At 40.9% G+C, this 23,300-nt stretch overlaps 1 protein-coding gene across 5 annotated transcripts in view; it reads left to right on the top strand.

The window, feature by feature from the left end:
- LOC142396438 (equilibrative nucleoside transporter 1-like) overlaps positions 1-23,300 on the top strand; it is a 45,476-nt gene that overhangs the window by 13,820 nt on the left and 8,356 nt on the right. Inside the window, exons 2-6 of one of the 5 annotated variants that reach the window (XM_075479176.1) lie at positions 6,605-6,756; positions 18,770-18,847; positions 19,058-19,139; positions 19,822-19,997; positions 22,030-22,169. In XM_075479176.1, the coding sequence (XP_075335291.1) occupies positions 18,819-18,847; positions 19,058-19,139; positions 19,822-19,997; positions 22,030-22,169 (427 nt within the window). In that variant the 5' untranslated portion in view covers positions 6,605-6,756; positions 18,770-18,818. Of the gene's footprint in view, positions 1-6,604; positions 6,757-7,996; positions 8,186-16,864; positions 16,885-17,737; positions 17,817-18,769; positions 18,848-19,057; positions 19,140-19,821; positions 19,998-22,029; positions 22,170-23,300 lie in introns of those variants that run through there. The other 4 variants (XM_075479204.1, XM_075479213.1, XM_075479184.1 and 1 more) reach the window with 4 other exon arrangements.

Genomic DNA, 23,300 nt, shown 5'->3' with positions numbered 1-23,300 from the left:
AACCTGCAGTTATCTGTCTATCTGTCTTAAATCCAAAAAGGTTGGATGTTGTTGCTGTTGAATAAAAACAGACTCAAAATGTTGCAAATAGTTTAAACCCTATTTTGATAGAATATGTTGTAACGTATTAAATGTGAAAACTGAGACATCTATCAGAATTTTGCTAAATTTATGCTTAATTTGAGGTCAGCTCAAGATATTTTTAAAAACACTTGGAGGAAAATCTCAAAATTAATTATGTTAATTGACAGTTTTGTTATATTTAGGAGGTTTTAGTTTACAGATTTTTGTTTCCCCTTCAGTCTCTTGGTTTCCTATGTTGTCTTTGTTTTTTGTTCTATGCCCCAATTTATTTATTCTTACCTTGGGTTTGTCTTGCTTTGAGTTCTGGCATTTTTTTAGCTTTGTAGTTTTCAGTCCTCTTGATTAGATTCTGTTAGAGTTCGTACTGTGTTTGTGGACTGTTTACTCTCTAACTTTAGTTTCCTCCTCCCTAGTTTAGTTTCATCATATGTTTAATTCAGTTTTTTGTGCTATCTGCTTAGTTTGTAGTTATTTTCAGTCCTTGGTTTGATTTAGTTTCCTTCTGTTCTTATTAATCTGTAGATATACTCAGTTTTCTTTGTCTTTGGTCTCAATTCACACCTGTCTCTTATTAATTGCTCACCTGCTGGCATTAACCCTCCCATCCCTCTAAGGTCTGCACTGAGGGGAATGAAACTCTCCAGTCACCTCAGCCATTTGCCAGTTCATCTTTTTCTCTTCCCCCACTGTTTTCCGGAAACCCATCTTCTTTGTGCTTTTTTAAAAGTTTTTGTTAATTTAGGATTGCCTGTATAACAGCGCCCTTTGTTTTATTTGAAGACTTTTTGGTTTATTATTACTTATTATAAGTTTCAATTATACTCTTGAAACTTGGTGTTGTTGATCAAATGGACTTGAATAATTGATCGTCAGCAAGTGTGAGCTCCTCTGTTAAAGCAGAAGTTTTGTCAGTTTGCTGGTCTGGAGCATTCAGTTGTGTGTTAACACAATGCCAAGGAGGAAAGACATCAGTAATGTTCTTAGAGAAGCAATTGTTGCTGCCCATGAATCTGGAGCGGGACTAGAAGAACATTTCCAAACTATTTGGAGTCCATCATTTACAGAGAGAGAGAGATTATTCACAAGTGGAAAACATTCAAGATTTGAATGTTGATCTGGGCCTGTTTTAACGCCACTGGATCTGGACACGTTGCAGTCATTGAGTCCAACATGAGCTCCTCTGTATACCAAAGTATTCAAATGTGAGGCCATCTGTCTGACAGCTAAAGCTTGGCTGAAAATGGGTCATAAAGGACAAGAAAGGAACATGGTTAAACTATAAAAAAAAGTCTTTCCACTATTTTTTTATTTAATTCTGTGAAATTGTCAAAAATACATTATTTATTATGTCTTTATTTACATTTCCAAGAACGTCCCAACCCTTGTGTAAACAGGGTTTTATACAGTTCCTGTGCAAATTCACATTTTCATGTAGGTTTCAGGGTGTCGGATAAAGATTGTGTTTTCTTGAAATGGCAACCTTTCTTTTTCCATTTCTCTGTTTTGCTTCCTCTCTTGTTTTCTCTTATTTTCTTTCTCCGTTTCTGTCTACCTCCTCTTCATGGAAAAACCCAGTCACATTTGGGCCGTGCTGTACTGAGGGCTGCTCACTGACTTTCCCTTTTAGCCTCACAACCTAGTAAACAAGGCTCAGAGGAACCCAGAGAGTGGAGACAGACACATTTAGCTACATGACAGTAACATATTTGAATGCCCCCCTTGTGGAAATTAAGTGTGTCTTGTGTCTTCACGCCAGCAGAGACAGACAGAAGTTCCTCAGTTCTGTGCAGCTGGACTCCTACTCGTTGGGTTTTGGGTTGGCGGGGACGCAGGCAGACTGCTCTAGCTCTCTCTCAAAACCTCAGCAAGCTTTTTTTAGACAGGAGGGAGACAGGGTGTGGATGACTAAATATCTACCACGACTATATGAGTAAACAGCAGAGAGCGGCTCTTAGTGTGTTCAGATTCATGCCTACAAACAACGCCTTGGCACGGCGGTTCAGACAGATGCACGTGTTGAGATGAGATGATACGCTGGTGTGACTTCTTGCACACACTTGGGAAAACAAGCTGTTCCCTGAAAGAAAATAGAGAACTGTAGCATGTTTACTTAAACGTCTTGCATAACAGAAACTGACTGATTAGACACTTTTTCTTTAATAAGTCATTTGTTTCTTATAATTTAAGAACAACACATGTTTTCCTATCACAAACCCCCTCAGGGGCTCTCTGTCTTCTGCTTCATTGTCCTTACTGATCCTCAGACTATGACCACACGTAACCTTCAGCCTGTACTGACATGTATTTGTTCAGCTATTCTAATGTGTAAATAATGGATACATTACATGATTGACTTCCTCCACGCCTTCTCAAACACGTTTTATTTGTATTCACGCGAGCAGTGATGTCTGTGTATTTTCTCTTCATCAACCTGCTACTCATCACTTATTGGATCATGAAGCTTTGGGAATATGAACAAGTTGAACATGAGTACGATATAAATGTATTATGGGCACTTCAATGCCATGTGCTGCTGGGGTTTGGGGTTGTGGCTTTTATCTTACATCCGAACAACGGGTCGCTGGTACAGGAAATGACTTCTTCTCTTTCTGCGTCACACAAAGAAGAAAAGCCGAGCAACCAAGACTCTGTCTAATTAAATGAAACATCAGTTTATTTATTGCTTCCACCGACCAATGATCAGGAATTCTCTGTGAAAATATAGAATTTTTATGATCATTTATCATCATGTGATCAAATAGATTGACTTTTTACATTTATTTGCTAAATCAACCAAAATCATTTTTCTCATTTAATCTATGAATAGATTTAAAGAATTTTTGTAAACTGCCAAAATATTGTAAAAACATCCACATTTTTATAAAAATGACTTATATGATTAAGTGTTTTATATAAGACGAGGCAAAAATCTGGACACACCTACTCGTTCTAAGGCTTTTTCTTTCTTTTCCGCTGTTGTAGAACAATACTGAAGACAACAATGACAAATCTCATATTTCAAATTCCTCAAGGTTGAAAACTGTCTTGATTGCAGCTTGCATATGGGAGACTTTGTGTTATTTCTTTTCTGTTTTATGATTTCCACACCCAAATATGAGATTGCTGTTTCTAAACAAGCCTCTATAGCATTCACACTTGGTGTCCAGTGACATCTGACTCCAACGTGCACTTGACACGTGACAATGTTTGCTGCTGAAAGAGTGTCAAAAGCCTCCATGAGGAGGAGGAGGATTGTGTTTTCACTTAGTTTTCCTTCCTTGAGAGCCTTGAGCCTTGTCAGTTAGTTTAATTTTGTTTTTTTGGTTAGGTTTCGGGACAAAAGCTACTTAGAGTAGGGAAAAGATCATCATTTAGCTCAAAACACTCCCTTTTACAATACTGCCTGACCAAAAATGATGCAGAAGGGTTCAAATATGCATTTCAAATGTGATGTGTTGGGAGAAAGAAATTTTTTCCAAGTTTCCAGTGGAGATGAATGCCTGGTATCTGCATGTTTGGCTCCGCTAGCAGGGCATGAAGATGTTGAGGGGCTTGGCTGGTAGAGCCGTTTCTGTTCTGAACTAAAGGCAACAGTTAACCAGAGACCTGCCATTCCATCTGGTTTGAGCTAATTGAGGCCATCGTTTGTTTCTCAACAGGACAGTGAGCCAAAACACAACCACTGTGTTCGGTTGTGTCATTTGACCATGTAGTAGAGTGAAAACACACTGCCTCAGATGCCTGGCCTTCACACTCAATATAAACCCATTTCAGATGTGTAAAGTCAGCAGCAAACACATGCTTTTTAGCACATGAACAAACTCTGATCACCTGGAAAGTTTCCATGGGCTGTTGCTTTGAAAAATCGTACTCCATTTGTTTCATTACTGTCTAACAGAAGCCACAAAAACCACAGAATGAGAAGGTGCTCAGACTTTTCGTTGGCTTTATTTTCCATAAAATGCCTGCATGTAATCATTTAATAAGGGCTCATTAACACCACCTTTTAAAACCTTTGTTTTAAAAGTTCAAAGCAGGGGCGTCGAGAGACCTGGTCATTCGGGGCTTCAGCCCCGAATCTCTCTGGACTGACATAAATAAAATATGTATAATAATAAGAAGAAGAAGAAGAAGAAGAAGAAGAAGAAGAAGAAGAAGAAGAAGAAGAAGAAGAAGAAGAAGAAGAAGAAGAAGAAGAAGAAGAAGAAGAAGAAGAAGAAGAAGAAGAAGAAGAAGAAGAAGAAGAAAAAGAAGAGCTCCGTGGACCACACTTTGACTAACGGTTATAATATTAATTCGCTCGGAATTTATGGTGATGAGCAAAGTTCTATCGCTACAAGAAAAGGTTTAATGCGATAGGCTACTGGCCCATGCACGAGAGCTCCAACACTTGCTCCAACACCTGGTGATCATGGCTCTGTTGATTAGCCGATGGCTTTGAGTCTTGTGCAGGATGTTCTCCCTTACCTACGTTCCAAGCACAAACTATGTGTTATATTCCTCAGAAAACTTGATATGAAAATCATCTGGCGAGTCAAAAGACAATACCGTTTTATTTCGCTATAATCGTCCTGTTGATTAAAAGCCAACAAGGCGCACCTTACTTCGTTACAAAACAAAGCTAATTCGCTTTGGAATCTGATGGATAAGGGCTATAGCTAAAAGAAACTCGCCTAACACACATCAGAAATATCCAGCCTGACACTACATAAAATACCTAGTAGAGACAAGGATATGAATATACACAGCGTTGTCTATGCACACCGCAAAGACATAGATAGTATAGCCTACTACTAAATTAAAGGCATAATATCAGTTTCACACGGCAGGATAAAAACAGCAATTTCTAATTAGCAGGCCTAGCCTACACACCGCACACGCGGCTCAGACTACACGCAATGCCCACAAACTTTGGTAAATTCTGATTTTGAAAATAGAAATATGACCTTACATTACATCCAAACAACCAAATGTCAAAACTTACAGTATATGAACACAGGCACAACAAGCTTACAAACGTCCAAGTACAGCATGAAGGTCGACGACACAGCTGGTTCCTTCTCAGTCCTTCTGGGTTGTGTTAAAAAGTAGGCAGGCTCTTCATTTGGTGATGACCTCTGATTGGCTCGAGCCATCGACTGTGGCTCGAGTTACTCACTGGAAGCAGTAGGGCTACTCGTGAACTCCGAGATGTGGTCCCCTAGTGGCCAAAGCTGAACTCTTAATTGTGTAGCAGCTGGTCATGAACTGTGTTAAATTTTCATTTAAAGCTGCAGTCGGCAGGTTTTCAAAATTCCGAGTCTAAAGTCGGAAAATTCGAACTGATACAACTTTCAGGTCCCTCCTCCAACCTAACAAGCTCCGAATCGCCCCCCAAACCCCTCCCCCTCTGTGGACGAGGTTGTGCACGTGAGTTCACACCAGTGTGAGTGCACACAAGCTGGGGCAGACTCACGCTCAGCAGCGTGTGCACAAGCTGTGATTGACAGGTAGGATTCCTCCACCCTAACTTGATTGGTTAAAAACAGCCGGGAGCGCTCGGTTTTTGTAAGCATGATTACAGGCTTCAGAGGGAGCTACAGATTTCGTTATTTTTCCTAAACAGCCTATTTAATATTCTACTTCCAGAATCCCATGACAGTTCAAGCTAATATGACTAAAAAAAAGTTGCCGACCGCAGCTTTAACACCCCCTTTTTTAATTTTTTTTCCAGGGGGAGAAACCCCCAAACCCCCGTTAAAAATTATTTGCATGTCTGGGCTACAGCCCCCAATGTTTGCTCAAGCTACAGACGCCCCTGGTTCAAAGGCAGTGGAGTCTGTTACATCAAAGGTGCCATTAAGCTTCACCGTCAATGCTTGTACTTTTGGTGTTGAGCATTTGCTGAAGGAGCACTCATTCAGAAAGTGTTGAGCTTTGCCTGACAAATGTCAGCCCACATTAAAATACCCATAGAGTACTACAAAATTTCCCCCTCATCTGTCTCAAGTATTGCGGGTACTTTATGGAAACTCAGAAAGTGAATCATTACCTCTTCTGAGCAGTTCTTACATCTTAGACTATAGAAAAAGTAGTTTAAACAGAGCGCTGGAACAAAGTATACTGTAACAAGAAGAAAACATTACATTATGATTTAGTATAAGATAAGTGTAATTGGTGGGCATTAAAATAAAATTAAAGTAACCCAAGTAATTGCTTTCAGAAGATAAGTTTGGGCTTGTGTTTACAACTTTATTAGTTTGTTAATATTCTATTATCCATCCATCCATTTTCTATACTGCTGGAGCGGGAGCAATTTATTGTAGTTTGAATTATTAATCTTAATCTTCTGATAAATTAAGGTTATCAAAAAATGCTGTCGAATAACAAATACAATATTTAAAACATGTGATGCCAAAGGGATCTGACTCACAAAGAAGCAGAAAAGTACAACAAAACTGTATTTAAATGTAGCATATGAGGAGATTAAAAGTAACTGTCTCTGCAGTGCTGTTATTTGTTGATTTTTTGCCCATTTTAGCTTTAGACACATAGTATTGATGACGTGAAGAGCTCAAGGAGCAGCGGCTGCGAGGAGGAGCTCAGATTTACGACGGAGTGTGAACCTCTCTCTTTTCGTGGTGGTTTTACTCCGCTTCAAACCAACAACAATCATCCGCTGACTTTAACAAGGTAAGGAGGAATTTCTCTATAGTTAATAAAAGATAACTTTCACTGACTAAACGCTGCTCTCAGCCGGGATTTGGTCGTTTTCCTGAAGGAACGGGGGTTATTCGAGCTTTGTATTGAGCTCAAAAACTGTCCTGTACTAACGAAATAACTGATAATATAACAGCATCTGCCTTTCTGTGCCATTTTCTTTAACATTGAACGACTTGTTTTAGTATCTGTAACTGTCTCAAAGAGGCAGGCATGAAGGCAGAGGCGCCGAGGTTATCGTTTCTTTTTTTTGTGCTCGGTGCCCGTCTTCCTCTTCCGATTGAATTTAGCGCCAACGTGTTTAATTTTGCCGGCTGTTGTTAGCGTTAGCTTAACCGTCGAGTTAGCGACCCGGTGTAACAGCAGATTCTGTTACCTGTCAAATTCAGTGTCGAGGGAAAACACATCTGGAGCCCCAGGCGCAATGATTAAGCCCTAAAGCGGTGCTGAAGAAGCGTTGAACAGGTGCTCAGTGTAACGCCTCATACTCTACATTTTGATGTGAACCTTTTCTGTTTCTTTTGGGTTGTTTTACACCATTACAAACGTAATAATGTAGTCTTCAAACCCAAAAAGGTGTGAATCCGAACATAAGCGCGTGTGGTGAATCACGGGTCGCATGGCTATCTGACAGCACGTGCGTTTGTTAATGACGTTTTGAATGGTTGCACGCGGTCCTAACGCTTACTGTATCACAGGACACCAGAGATAAGAGGGGAGTCCTTTCAGGGTTTATCAGCATGTTGGCGAAGATTTGAAACCCTAGTGAGGTTTTAACAAGAAGCTTCAACATTCCTGCTGCAACGTGATTAAACAATGACAAATATGTGTCAGATCTGTCTGTTTGTAGGTCACTGATGAGGGTCGTATACCTGCAGCTGCTTTAAATGTTAGGTGAAGTACCGTGTGGTTGAATGAGGAGCGAAGTACTTCAGGTTTTAGGGTTGTCTGAATGAGTAGAGAGTAGAGATCTCCCTCTGATTGAATGGTAACGTGTTTCCTGGCCTGGCTCCACGTCACACGTGTTTGTGCTATATTTGTGACTGCTGACCCTGAAGCAAGGAGAAGAGTGGTGGCTTTGTTTTTCACTGAACAGCAGATGGGACGGCACCACTCACCCAGCACATCTGCCTTACAGTTGGAGTGGGCGTTAAGTTTCTTCACCTGTTTCCTGAGTCAGCTTTCCAGTGGTTCTTTATTGCTCATACAAGCAGAATAAAGTGTTCATTTTTTTTTTTTTTGGCTGAGCAGAGTCCTCAAAGGAAACGGATGGTGATGTGTGAAGCTGCCGGTTTATGAACCAGACCACTTGAAGCAACTATTAAAACGGGCGGCTGGAGTGCGGCTTTCTTTGTTCTCTGTCAGAGTGGCGGGAAGGGATTTGGTGAGCCAAGGAGGGGGGGTGAGTCATGGTGAAGGCGACGCTTTTGGAGACTTTTATTGTCTGCCCTACTTTTGGCTGGGATTACTAGAAGTAGTCTCTTATCAAAGACCAATTCCCTCTCTCGGGCTGTTGTTTCCTCATCTTATATGTGTTTCCTTATTACATCTCCATCTGACAAAGCATTACGGCCTTTCTGGTACACGGAATGCAAATGATTGGGCTCAAATCAAACGTAAAACGGTGTCACGCATGTAACTTTTCAGCTCGGAGTGATCTTCTGGAATCACCTTTCCTCTGCACAGGAATAAAAGCCACTTGCTTGGAGAAAAAACATGTTATAAAAAGAATAAATGGCAGTTTTTTTTGTGCAGACACAGTGTGTTTATAACCAGTGCAAGTGATATATTTTATTTAATCTTGAACTGCAAAGCATTTTCCTACGGTTTGATAATAACAGTGATTGAGATGGTGTTTAGGTTTAGGTACCTGTGTTTAATTTTTTAATGTTCTTGTTGAGAGCAGCATGTGGAAAGCTAAAGTTTGTGTTTTGTTTGGAGTTCTGCCCCCTTCGCTTCAGTCCAGTCTGTTTTTCCTGTTTTCTGTTTCTATTTCTCTGTCTGACAGTATTACGCAGGAGCTTTTGTACAGATTTGATTTATTTTAATCTGACAGGGGTATTTCAGTCAGCCACTCGGACAGAGTCAGTTGCTGACATGGAAGCTGCCACGGACCGTCGGATCAACCTCGAGATTAAAAAACTCAATTATGATGCAGACGAGAGGTTGGCATGAGTGCACCTTCTAAATAATGTGACTGCAGGTCAGAGCTCGACTTCTACTGCACCACAGCATTCGGGGATGCATCGATACTCGCTGTTGGGAGCTTGCTGAATAACATTGTTTCCTAATAATGAGATTTGGGATTTTGAAGGCAGTTGCGTCTCAAACAGAAATACAAACTTTCTCTTGTGGCAGCCAAATATGAGTACTTTCCTGGTTTCTCTGTTTATGATTTGTCGGATACATTTGATCCTGTCCTAAAGCCTCTTGAAATTGCTAACATTTATTCTTTTGCGCGTGGGTTATTAAGAGTACGTGGAGAGTACACGGGGTGCATTTTTATCAAAGCATTTCTGAATGCAAGCACATTGGAACAGACCGGTTATCAGACTGATAAAGAGACTGTTGTGGCTGTTTATTGGTTGAGTCAAACATTTACAAGAAGCCGTCTTCACATGTGAACTTGCACAGTTTCAGTTCAGTCATTTTATTCAATCATGATTACTTTGATAAAATACTGTCATCTGTCAGTAATTCAGTAATTCAAAGTACCACACGTTTATTCTAAATCCCCGACTAGATGAGGTGAAATCTTGCTGCTTATTCTCATCATTATTCATATAAGAGACCAGGGCTTCTTAAACATGGAGTTTTTCTCTGAGGGAATAGTTGAAGCAAGATTGTGGTACATTTACATTTTCAGGGTAACCTGAAGCTACATGTTCTTCATTTATTTCTAGTCAGACGTTGGAGACTCTGCAGGTGTTCTCCTCAGAGTTCGACTGTCAGTTATATTGACCTTTGAGAGAAGAGAAGGAGAAAAACAGGAGATGTTGAAGTTAGTGTAGCGCCACAGAGCTGTAATGTGTTCCTCGATGTTCTTGGCTTGGGCTGTTGAGCAAGCTGCGGGTTATGTAACTGCGTATCTTTGTGTGTTGGCCATGTAGAAACAATGGAACAATCATCACTGTATCGTGCTAATAGTGATGCATAGCATACAGATGTTGTTGTGATAATTACGGTCTATATCTTTATGGACTCTTAAGTAATATGGTGTGAATTAAAGTTTTTTTTACTAACTCACGTCCAGATAACTTGTTGAGACTTGTAACCCCCCAGAGCGCGACTAGTCCACTGGACACCGATCGATGTCTTGTCTGCTGTTGTTTACGCTGCAGCAGCACATCCGGCGTCTGTGTGGCCTCTAAACACAGAAGGGGACACAGTGCACAACATCCCTTTTGTCCCGTTTCTCCTGCATTAAAAGCACATGTTGGAGGATGGTTGAGTGTCGAAACAAATGGAGTGAGAAATCAATACGTTGGTGCAGTTTTCTGTCCCGCTGTTAGCTCGTTCATTGAGTTTGCTGCACTCAGGATGTGTCTCTAGTGTGAAGTTTCCTTTAATTAAATGGCCATTAAATCCTATTGAATTGGTTTCGGTGATTTTTTTTTTTTTGTAAATCTTGTCGAATGTATTATGCCACTACTTCTGGTGTAAAACCATATTTCACTGCTGACAGTTTCCTCTGATAACTTCTGAGAATTGTTTTCAGTTTGATGCTATTACGAGAAAATGGCATGACATGTGAGTGTTTAACCTCTATAAGCACTGGGAAATGACCTCGAGGAAGGAGGTTATTCCTCCCGCTCATCATATGACCAACATCAAAGTATTCCACGTCTCAGCCTGGGAAGAAAGGTGACCCTGTAAGAGCTCGATACTGTGACAACATTTGAACTTCGGTCCTTTTTTGCCAACATTCGGCCTTAATGAAATGTGCAGTTTGAGAAGTGATTTAAGGGATCTTGAAACTATGGAATTATCATAATTGGAGGGCGTTCATTCAGCTCCTTTTTAGGTGTTTATGATGGTTTACATTTGGCTTTTCTGGGTTCAGGTCCCATTTCCTTCCCCCAGTTTCTTATAATACGCTCACAAACATTGAGTCCTGTTTCTTACCATTTGTTTTTTTCATATAATTTGTTGTAGCTACATTTTCTACGTTGTAGGCGGTGTGCGTTAGTTTTCTGTCCTGACACTTCATTATTGGACCCGTATGTTGCTACAGATTTCACACACGGCTGATTGGGAAAAACAAACTTTTACCACAGAGTTCAGTTACTTTCTTGAAGGAGTTTTATAATTGCTTTTAACGGCTCAAAAAGCTCCACGAGCACTTTCCTTTACCTCCAGACTTAATTACATATTTATATTTGTCCAGCTGTTTATTTGAGAAATGCCCATTGATTGATTCTAGAATGCGCTGCTGAGGGTGGCAGCACGTTGGAGTAGCTCTGTACCTCACATTGAGATTTATTCTTTTTTCTAAATTTCATTCCTGTTTTTTCTTGGAAGAAATTGCATTTTTTGGACAACTGTTCCTTCCTGCCTTGGATGCTGTGCAGCTGGATTGATTTTTCCCAATACTTTTGTATATTTTGCTCTTTTGTTATGATGCATAACCATAGCAACAAGGTGGTTTACAACAGGGAGCAGCTGATTAACATTGGAAAAGCAGAAATAATTCGACAACTGAAGCCAGAAATCCCACTGGAATTGAAAAGGAGGCGTCGTGGATGCAGAGCAGGAGCAAAGAGGAGAGAAAGAAAGAAGAAGTTCAAACCATCTCTGCCATCCGTCATCATGGGCAATGTAAGATCGTTAGCTAACAAGTTGGATGAACTTCTAGCCTTGACAAGGACTCAGCAAGAATATCGGGAATGTAGCATTATGTGTTTTACTGAGACATGGCTACAGGATCATATCCCTGACTCCAGCGTCTCTCTGCCGGGCTTCCTGACTGTACGAGCAGATCGAGATTTAAAGAGTAGCAGGAAAAGGAAAGGGGGTGGATTGGTAGTGCTTGTCAACAACAGATGGTGTCACCCAGGACATGTTACTGTGAAGAGTCGTCTCTGCAGTCCTGACATTGAACTATTGGCAGTAAGTTTTCGTCCATATTATTTGCCAAGAGAGTTCACCAGTGTTGTTTTGGTGGCTGTTTACATTCCACCCTCAGCTGTTGCCGACACTGCATGTGATGTCATCAGTTCCGTTGTTGCTAAGATACAGACTCAACACCCCAATTCTTTTGTGGCAATATCTGGTGATTTTAATCATGCCTCACTCTCTGCTACACTGCCAACTTTTCAACAGTTTGTCAGCTGCTCTACCAGAGAAAACAAGACATTGGATTTGTTTTACACAAATGTCAAGGATTCATACATTTCCAAATCAAGACCTCCCCTGGGTAAATCAGATCACAACCTTGTTTTTCTCTGTTCAGCATATAAACCCCTTGTCCAGAGACTACCTGTCACAAAAAGGACTGTTAGAGAAGTGGTCACAGGAAGCTGAAGAAGCCTTACAGGGTTGTTTTGATGCAACCGATTGGATTTCTCTTTGTAAGCCACATGGAGAGGACATTAATGCCATGACTGAGTGTGTGACTGACTATATAAACTTCTGTGTGGACAACACCATCCCCACCAGAACAGTGAGATGCTTCCCTAATAACAAACCCTGGATCACCAGTGAGCTAAAGGAACTATTGAACAAGAAAAAAAGAGCCTTTAGGGAGCGAGACAGGGAGTTACTGAGGAGTATACAGAAGCAGCTCAAAGTCAAGATCAGAGAGAGCAAGGAGACTGTATAGAAAGAAGCTTGAGAGTAAACTGCAGAGGAACAATATCAGAGATGTGAGGTCAGGAATGAAGAAGATCAAAGGCCTCAAGCAGAGGGAGGATCGGATGGATGGAAGTCTGGACAGAGCAAATGAGCTGAACACATTCTTCAACAGGTTCATTTCAGGAACAAGCTCACCATCCTCCCCTCCTGTTCCCAGCCAAAGAGACATCCCACCCTCCTCTGACCCACAGCTTTCCTGTAACATCTCCACCTCCACCTCAGTCATGGATTCTTCTGCTTCCACTAGTTTGTCTTCAACCCAATCAGGAGATGCTGCTGTCCCCTTTGCCTCCCCCTCCCACTTTTCTGTTTCTAGAAGTCAGGTGAAGAGGCAGTTGGAAAGACTGAACCGGAACAAGGCTGCAGGTCCAGATGGTGTCAGCCCCCGAGTCCTGAAGGCCTGTGCAGAGCAGCTCTGTGGGATTCTGCAACACCTTTTCAACCTTAGCTTGACCCAAGAGAAGGTACCACTGTTGTGGAAGACATCCTGTCTGGTTCAGGTACCAAAGAAAACTCACCCTTCAGTCATCAATGACTACAGACCTGTTGCCCTGACATCCCACATCATGAAGGTCCTGGAGAGACTCCTGTTGACCCACCTGTGTAAGCAAACCAGCACATATCAGGACCCCCTGCAGTTTGCTTATCGCCATGGAGTTGGAGTTGAAGACGCTATCATACACCTGCTTCAACAAACCCACTGTCATCTGGACAAAGCAGGCAGCACTGTGAGGATCATGTTCTTTGATTTCTCCAGTGCATTTAACACAATCCAGCCTGATCTGCTTCGTCTGAAACTCCAGAAGACTCAGGTGGAGGCCTCAACAATCACCTGGATTAATGACTACCTGACAAACAGACCACAGTTTGTCAGACTGAAGAATTGTGTGTCTAACCAGGTGATCAGCAGCACAGGAGCACCACAGGGGACTGTACTCTCACCATTCCTTTTCACTCTGTACACTTCAGACTTCCAGTACAAGTCAGACTCCTGTCATCTACAGAAATATTCAGATGACTCTGCAGTGGTCGGGTGTATCAGAGATGGACAAGAAGCTGAGTACAGAGAGCTGGTGGACCGCTTTGTGGCATGGTGTGGGAACAATCATCTCATCTTGAATGTTAACAAAACAAAGGAGATGATTGTAGATTTCAGGAGAAACAGGGTCAGATCAAACCCTGTTTCCATCATGGGAGAAGAAGTGGAGGTGGTTGAGGAATATAAATACCTTGGTGTTCATCTGGACAACAGACTGGACTGGAGACACAACAGTGAAGCCATCTACAAGAAAGGACCGAGCAGACTGTACTTCTTGAGGAAGCTAAGGTCCTTCAAGGTTTGCAACAAGATGTTGCAGCTCTTCTACAAGTCTGTTGTTGAGAGCATCATTTCCTCTGGCGTCATCTGTTGGGGCAGCAGCATCAGAACCAGGGACCTAAAAAGACTCAACAACCTGATAAGGAAGGCTGGTTCTGTTCTGGGGACGACTGTGGAACCTCTGGAGACCATAATGCAAAGAAGGATTTTGCATAAAATCAAGAGAATTATGGACAACCCTGAACATCCTCTCCATGAGACTGTTATCGGAAAACAGAGTCTCTTCAGTCAAAGGCTTCTTCAGTTTGGATGCAAAACGGACCGCTACAGGAAATCATTCCTGCCCACAGCCATCAGCATCTATAATAACTCCTTGATTTAATTGAGCTACATCAACATTTAATTTCCCTCTGGGATAAATAAAGTATTATTGAATTGAATTAAAAGGGGATTCCATATGATTTTCCTCTGCTTCATCTGAAAAAAGCTGCAAAAAAATTATGGTTTTTACAAAAATGTTGTTGAAATATTAAGCCTCTCTACCATATCACTTACTTTAGTTAAATGTCTTGATACCTATAGAACCATAATTATCCTCTTTTTTTTTTTTTTTTTAATCCTGTGAAAAATTACTTTTTTTTGTAATGTTGCATGAAATTAGAACTAAAAAGATCAGGTTTGTGTTACATAAGTGAAAGTTTGGACGCAGCTGCAATCGGAGTGAGTTTGGGATGATTTCTAGATTTATTTTATACCTTGTTATAAGATCAGGAAAAAGGTAGGCTAACTTGCAGTCACAGCAAGTTAAATCTTTGTTCTTAAGGGCGCTGTTTGTTGAGTGTCACCGAGAGGCCAGCCAGTGAAAATGGGAAAGTGTACCACTCCACAGACTGCAAAGTGCCTGTGTTTGTGTGTGTGTGGCGGGCGCCGTTTCAGCACCAGGCGCCGTTTGCCAGCTGGCTCGTGCTGATGATGATGATGAGGTTGAGAGAGGCATACTTGACAGCAGGGATTTTCAAAGTCTGAAACATTAAGCCTTCCCCTCTCTACCATATCACTTACTTTAGTTAAATGTCTTGATACCTGTGGAACCATAATTATCCTCTTTTTTTTTTTTTTTTTTTTAAATCCTGTGCAAAATTAGCAAATTAGCCAAAATCGCCACGTGCTGACACCTGACGTGTCCACACCACACTAAATACAAAAAAAGGACTATCTTAAAGTATTTAGGACTCACATTTTCCAAGAACTCGTGTATCTGAACTCCTTAATCACGTCACATATATATCTGAGCTATTCTTCTGATGGCTATTCTTTCTTCTCCATTCACTGAGGCTCCCCTGAAACACACTTTGAAATGGTTTGTCTTACAAGAATATGGGACACGACTCAGTCAATATGCCTTAAACTGTGACTTGCTGGGGTTCTGTAATGACACTCCCTATGAATAATGTTTGGCCTCACTGAGCTGAGCAGTGAGATTACATGCAAATTTGTCATGGCAGCCAGAGGAGAGAGGTGGCAGAAGATTGAGAAATTATGAAGCAGGTGCTTAGGTCTGGGTTAAGCTAGTTCAAGAATGAAAATGACTAAAGCCTCCAGATCAAATACGGTCTTTCTTCTGTGGAGAAAACCACCAAAAGTAACAAGTAAAAATCTTATCTTTTCAGTCAAAGAGTTCAGCAGAGGATGGGAGCTCCTGACCTGCCATGACCATGTCTTGTTATCCCAAAGGTGAACTCTTTTCCCATCCTGCGTTCCACGCGGACCTCTCTCAGACAGTGGTCTCTCAGTGAATGTCTGCTATAGCAGTCCCGTGTCGTTTCGATCCGTGATACTTAATGAGTTATCGTGTGTTGGCCTCCTTCATATAGAGGACTCTCTGTGCTCACTCACGGCATCCTCATGACCAGCCAGATCAACCAATCGATTCATCGTGTCTATAAGCAACAAGAACGTATGCCTTGCAAATACTGAGGTCTGTGAATCCCTGAGTGACTTTAGCTTGTTTTGAGTAATCTAAGTAGTTCTCATATGTTATGTTTTCCTTCAGTGTTGCTCATTAAATCTAATAGGTGTAACTAATGCTGTCCCACATTTCATCTTATCTGGAATTCAGCTTCATTCATAACAACAAAAGGAGAGTTCCCCCTTACCTGCTTTCCACACTGGTAGGATACTACTGATGAGCTTAACTACTCATGCCAGCCTATTCTTGCCTTGGATTGTATTTTCTCCTATCTTTTAACTTCAGGGTTTAATTTGACTGTATATACAGTGTTCGAGGCTCCCTTTTCTCCCCTTTCTGTGGTACATTTAATCATTTATTTCAACACACCAGAAGTGTGTATTATTCATGATTTCTGCTGTGTAGGCTTGACATCTCTTAAATTTGCTAAACCATTTTGAAGGGTTTTTCCTTTTTCATATTTAGTTTATCTATTGATCTACTGAAACAACAGTTTTCCCAATTTGAAATAAATGCTCTGCAATACTCTATTATAACGGTGGCCTTTGGAAATACTTGCTTTCATTAAAGGTGCACATTGTAATCAAGAAAAAGTAACTGCTGCTTAAACTGAGTTTATAGATGAAGCAGCAGTTCAGTCGGGTCTTATATGCTGCAACAGGATACAACTTGTCTTGCCTCTGGCAACTCCTTTATATCCCCAACACAGCTGAGCTACAGCGCCCACTCGATGCCAACAATGCTCACGTCTTTGCCCTCTCTCTGATGGTGTCACAGTGAGTCTGTGGTTCCCAGTAGTGAGAAGTTTGCCGCTTGTATGGAAGCCGGACAACATCTTCGTCTTCAAATTTATATCAATCAAACTAATGTCTGTCTATATGTTACTGTGTGGTGCGGGCTCGCAGCACTGTACAGACAGGAAGAGGGGACGTACCAGACGTGCTGTCCAGAATGAAAGTCGGTCCGTCTTTTAAGTTTCTTTGCATTTTTTTCCACTTCCTTGTTGCCTTAATATTATTAGATGATTTCACTGTAAATTTGTGCAGGTGAAACTTTGAAACTTGGCTTACGTGAAGTTCCTGCTAGTATGTTGAATGCATTTCCTTTTTTGTGGTAACGAAAGTTCACGAAAATATGCGAGTCCAAACCAAAATGGAGCTTCTCAATAATGGACTAACACACCCAGATGATCCGGCTGTCACTGAATCACTCCTGCATGAATATGCTAAACAAGACAAGTCAGAGTTAAGCTTATATAGATGCAAGGGAATAACTAATAAAGCTGCTCTCATTCCCATATTTCTCCTGTCTTCAAATGAGCTCATTCTGTTTGGTGAAGGAGTTGCACAACTAACTGAACACGTGCACCCCATTAATTTCAGGAGGAAACTTTCTCTGAGGGAGGGGAGAGCGCATTACAGTGTTGGATGTGTTAAGATAATGAGAGCAAAAGGAGGAATTTATTTGCCCGAAAGAGAGGACAATAGAATGAACAAAAGAGAACAACAGATAGGAAGGTAGATGCATTAGAGGTGCTGAGAGTGACAGTGTGAGAGGTAACAAACAACTATCGCTCCTATTACCTATTACTATTAATCTAGGAGCTGACATCTGTATGCCAAAAAGTGTTACGCATGCATGAAAGGAATGTAAATACACAGAGGTAGAGGAAGGGTGGAGTCGAGGAGAACGGGGTCTTTGAGACAAGAGGGAGGGATGGACACTGAGATGCAAAGAGGGGCCGTTCCAATGAGCTGAAAACAGCTGGGTGTCAACCCACTAAACCTCTGTATGTTATAAACTCAAGCATTCGGAGGCTGCTCAGCCTTTCCTCACTGTGCATCTGGTGAGTGGAAGGAGCAACCCTCCGTCTGCGCTCGACCTCTTCTCTAAGTAAGTTTATTTTTAAGGGTAATATGGACCGATCATTGGCATTTTTTTCCTGTTTGTCATATTTGATTTACCACACGTGAGAGGAATGCTGTATGGGGGCGATAATATGTTTTCGGCCCGTATGATGTTTGTCGTCTCAGCTTCACAACCACTGCATAACTGCACCAGAAAAGCGGCAAGATTAATTTTTTTTAATTGCTTGTTGGGTGGATGATTGACCACTTAATGCTCTTGTGGCTTGATTGTCTTGCTCTGTAGTGACTGAGAAACGTTTGTGAACAAGCAAAATTTAGGAAGTGGAACTTGTGTCTTGCAGTTTTAGGTGTTCTTTAAACTGATTCTTGTAGCTTTGTTTGAATCAGTTGTTTGGTTTCTGTGAAATCCCATAATAAGGTCTGTCAGGTTGTCTGAAGGACCGTAAAGGGAGTCTTAAAGCTGTTAGTTTGGGTTTTACTAAGTTTTCAAGCTTAAGACTCACCAGATATAAAGAAAAACATGCAAATGACTGTAGACCTCTTCCAGTTGGGGTTGTTGGTGGTGCAAAGCTACTACGGCCTGTTTGTGCCATCTTGCTCTGAAGCACAGGCTCCAAGTTTCAGCTCCTGCTTTTATAAACTGTGTCTTAACCTCCTCTGCAAAATAACATTAGTTGAATTAATTAACCCACAGCAGTAGTTTGTTACCAACTTTCTAAATACAAGAAGTTAACAGTGGAAAACCACATCTAAACATGCTGCCAATGTGCATCATACTGCAAACAGATGCAATTCAGAGGCGTGGCGAACACAGAGTGTGTGTGTGAGTGGTTTACAGGATAACCCCTGGAACAAGGCTCATTATTAAATTGCTGCGTAAATATCTGCATTTAGAAGGAAGACGTAGATGGCTGCTTATAGAGGAAATGTCTGTGCTGGCAGGTTTTGGAAACGACTGTTTCTTTCTGATCATTGCAGACCTTGTTTTGCCTCAATCAAGCACTGAACCTGCAACAGCCTGCGAATCATGACGGCCATCAACGCACCTCGAGACAAGTAAGAGAAGTGATTCAAAAAGGGAAGAAAGGCTGTTTATTTTTTTTGTGTGTGTGTTTGTTCTCTTAGCCTCATGTTGAACATCCGCATGCTCAAAATGAAGCTTGGATGAGATCCAGAGAATAAGTAGTTGGAGATTGTTTGTTGATATAAAGATGAATGACTTGATTGATGTACTTTCATGTAGATTTCCTTTTGCTGCTCTCCCAGATACAATGCAGTATGGATCATTTTCTTCATCCTGGGCCTGGGAACTCTCTTACCGTGGAATTTCTTCATGACTGCAGCGATGGTAGGTTTAAGAATGCTTTTAATCCCCTGAATGTGAGACTGTCTGATGGCGAATGCTCTTAATCCTTGGAGTAGGAGACCAGCCCGTGTCAGTTAGTTAACTGAAAGGTTAGGCTCCGCTTGGAGGAAAGTAGCTTATCTCAAAGGAAACAAAGGTTATTTGTTTACCTTTCACTCAGGACAGCTGAAATGACTGCAGCCAGGTGGATTTCTATTGCTGTGGTTCAGTCTCTAATCCCAGAAATTCTTCTTGAGCTTCAGAGGGTTAACTCTGAGTTAAATGTGGAATGGAGGTTTTGTTATGTGCAATATAATGTGGGCTTACCTTAAAGAAGACTGTATGGTGACGCTTAAATTGTATCGTTGTTATGATAGAGAAAATAAAAGTTTAAAAAAAGAAAAACACTGGTAAATAAAACGCACTTATGAGACCTGGACCATAAAGATGGTTATTTGTGTGGTCTAGCATAACTCTAACCTTTTTCTTGTTGAACATACACAGTTCATAACTCAAACTGATGGGGATCAATGCAAAACTCCTACAGTCATGAGGAAGAGATGCTTCTCATTTGTGGCCTTTTTAAAAAATAAAAGTCCATTCAGGTCTTTCTTAAAAAAGTTTAACTGTTGAGTAGCAAGAAAACAAGTGTAATGAATGTGTGTTGCTTCATGGTTTTCCTCAGTACTTCACCAGCAGACTGAAGGACCCACCAACTGGCCTCTCGCCCAATCTGACGGCCAACGAGACCTTTCTCGATACTCGCAATGTGCTGCAGTCAAAGTTTAACAACGTGATGACGCTGTGCGCCATGGTGCCCCTGCTCATTTTCACCTGCCTCAACTCCTTCATACATCAGAGGTACTCGTGTTCCTGCTCACTGACACACTCTGACCAAAAGAAAAGAAACCGATCCCATAGATTTGTGTTTCCTCGTGTCTTGTGTGTTCTGGTCTATTTCTGGTCTAAGTGAGGACTCGAGCGCCAGCGGCTGCCGACAGTTACAGTAATCAAGTCTACTAATGCACGGACCAGCTTTTGAAATGAAATTAAGCAAGTAATCCCAAATAAAATGAAACATTTGAGACATTAGTCATTTAATCCACATCATATCGCTGTGGAAGTACAGGTCCGAGTCCAGACTGACACTCGGATATCTGGCTTGGTTTGTGGTTTTTAACTTTACAGACTAAAATAAAGCGCAGACTTTTTTAATCATTCTCCTTTCCAAAGACAGTAGCCTCTGTTTTGTCTGTTCTTTATTTGTTCAAGGTACCTAATGAGTGCTCGAAAGGGATTATACTTATCTGGCAATATGGTTGTGTAGCTTTTTATGTAATGCACTAACTTATGGTACTAGACTTTTAAACTTAATACTGAATAGCAGCTGCCTAAATCAACTTCTAATGTTAGGCTTTTATATTTGTTAAGTCTTGACTGCATTATTAATAAATTATTTGGTCATAAACACAAAAAATACAGTTATAAGTTATCAAAATGTCACAGAGTAAAGTATTACTTTACAAGATAAACAAAAACCCAAGTAAATCTGCTTGAGTTTTGTCCTTTGCACTGTGAGCAAAAAGTTTAACAGTTAAAGGTTAAAAGTCTCCCCCCCCCCCCATGTAAATATTACAGTTACAGCTATAACTGAGATCTTGAGTTACCAGAGTTCAGTCACGTCCCTCTTGGTCTAAATTGTCAGCTGAGTCAGGCCTACTGAGGATTTTATTTGTTTGTTTATTCCTTAAGTTGTGCAGTTTCATTTTTGTTCTAAACCATGTGGGCACACTGATACAATCTTTCATCAGGTAAGCATATCAAGTTCATCCTCTCCAGACACAACTGAAAAAACACAGATAATTATCAAAACATTGTTCCTTTGGCTTCCTACAAGGCATCTTCCAGGTACACAGAAAGAAGTCTGCAGCTTTTCATCAAGTGCATGGAAATAATCTCCTGTTTGGATAGCCAGCAAACTCCTCAAAGTTGAGCCAGGAACGACCCAACTCCCTTCTCACAAGATATAAATTATATTGGAAACACATGGGCTCTTCCAGAACTTGGGTTTTACTGTGAGTAAAGTAAACCTACCAGTGGAAAGATGTGGAAGGCTGCAGTTTCTGATGCAGATAAAGTTCATCCTGAACACACATGGAAAGCTCGTGGTTGTGATGGCCATATCAGTCGCTGACTGTTGCACATGCGTTACATACAAAGATGTTAAATGAGAATAAACAAAAACTTGTACAGTCAAAAGATCAACTGAAAGAGTGCAAGACTTATTTCAACGTTCATTAACGGTTTAATGATTTGTTTTTGTAACACAGCGACTGATTTCTAGTTTTGTGTTACTCAGGATATTTCATACAATGCAACCCAATCAACTTTCTTCAATGCGTTTCCTGCTCTGACCCCCTTTGTGTAACGTGGTCCCTGTCATGACTTTATACCTTTTTCGTGTTTGCTTTAATTAGACTTGGACTGAGAGTTCAGGAGTGGGGTCATACTGTGCAAAAACACACCTAGCAATGCTATTTATGTTCTCCACTTACCCCTGTCTTCTTCCTCCTGACCTTCTTTGTTCTGCCGGTTCTTTCTCACATCACTTTGTTTTAGTTTTTTTCTTTTGTTCCAGAACAGATACTTTTTCATTGAAACTAACTCATCAGCCTTATTTTCCACCAACTTTAAATCCTTTCCTTCCTTGGAAAGGATTTAATTTTCTCTGAAATCTGAATTTTATTCCTTCCTTTTGCTATATTGTGTAACTTTTTTTCTTCTACGTAATGTTTTTAAATGGTCATGGCTGATTGGTCGGCGCTTGTGCAGAAACTGATGCTCCGCAGTATTGGGTCTTATACATTTATACATTTATGTGTCTATTTTTCAGGATTCCTCAGAAGCTGCGGATCTCGGGCAGCTTGACGGTCATCCTGGGGGTTTTCATGCTCACAGCAGTGCTTGTCAAGGTGGAAATGGCTCCTGTTACCTTCTTCACCCTCACTATGATCAAGATTGTTTGCATAAACTGTGAGTTTTTCAGGTTTTTGAAAATATATATTTTTTATATAAGTTTTTTACAGCATGATTCAAGCTGTTTTTTTTTTTTTTTATACCAACTGGTTTGATGCAGCGAGTCAAGGTTCATGTGTGTGTGCTCTGATGCTGCATTGAACCAATCAAGTCTTAACAGCCTCTCAGATCTGTTCCGTGTTGGGTTTGAAAAGACGAACGTCTCTTTATGCCATTATACAAAGAATATCTCAAAAGAATAGGTTTCTTTACGACCACCGTTTAAAAAGTGCAGAGAAATCTTTCAAAGCTCAAAAGTCACAACTTTAAATGTCTGATCCTTATCAAATGGGAACGACCTGCTGTGCATACGTGAACCCAACAGTCTCAGAACAAAGCAGAGAAATGGTGAACTTGTCATCCTGAACTATACACTTGATACAATTAGACTCAATAGTAAAACAAAATATTTTTTAATTTAAAAAAGACACACTATGCCCTTTTTTCACAGTTGGCACGGTTTCCTGGGGTCTAAATGAAATGTGATTTGGTCATAATTTCACAAAGATGAGATACAACGGAGCCCTTCTCAGCCCCGTCTTTAGAGAGAGACACAAATTACACTTGACATACATCAAATCACATATTAAAGTATGAGAGAGTGTACAGCACAGAGGTTAGAAGCTGCCGCTACCTCACGCTAAACTAACAGAAAAATGCTTCACTGGCAGTTTTATTCACGACTGCATCTCTGAAAAGTTTTCCCCAAGGATTCATTTTAACATCAACGCATTTTAAGTTATGACACCCTAACTTCGCTAACAGCCAAAGAATCACAAAGCTAGATTATATTAAATACCTACATTATCCTTGTCTCCAGACAGTTGGTACCGCTCCCTCTTTTGCACAATGGGGTCATGAGTCACATAACGAACTGGTCCAGGTTATTAAAAATACACTGCTGCAGCAAATGCCCTCGAAAATGAGGTCCATCCACAGGGCCCCTGTTTTCTCCCTCGGCTGGAGCTCAGTGTAATGATGGGTCCTACTTTGTGCAGTTTTTTTTTCGTTGTTGTAACATATTTCTAGCAGGTTCGATGCTTGCAGACCTCAAAGGTTTGATGTCAAGCTGTGGGTGGAGATAAAGAG

Source organism: Odontesthes bonariensis, chromosome 2 (assembly GCF_027942865.1).
Source record: "Odontesthes bonariensis isolate fOdoBon6 chromosome 2, fOdoBon6.hap1, whole genome shotgun sequence".
Classification (NCBI taxonomy): Eukaryota; Metazoa; Chordata; class Actinopteri; order Atheriniformes; family Atherinopsidae; genus Odontesthes; species Odontesthes bonariensis.
The sequence above is the reverse complement of the archived record's forward strand: the minus strand, read 5'-3'. Positions and strand labels throughout refer to the sequence as shown.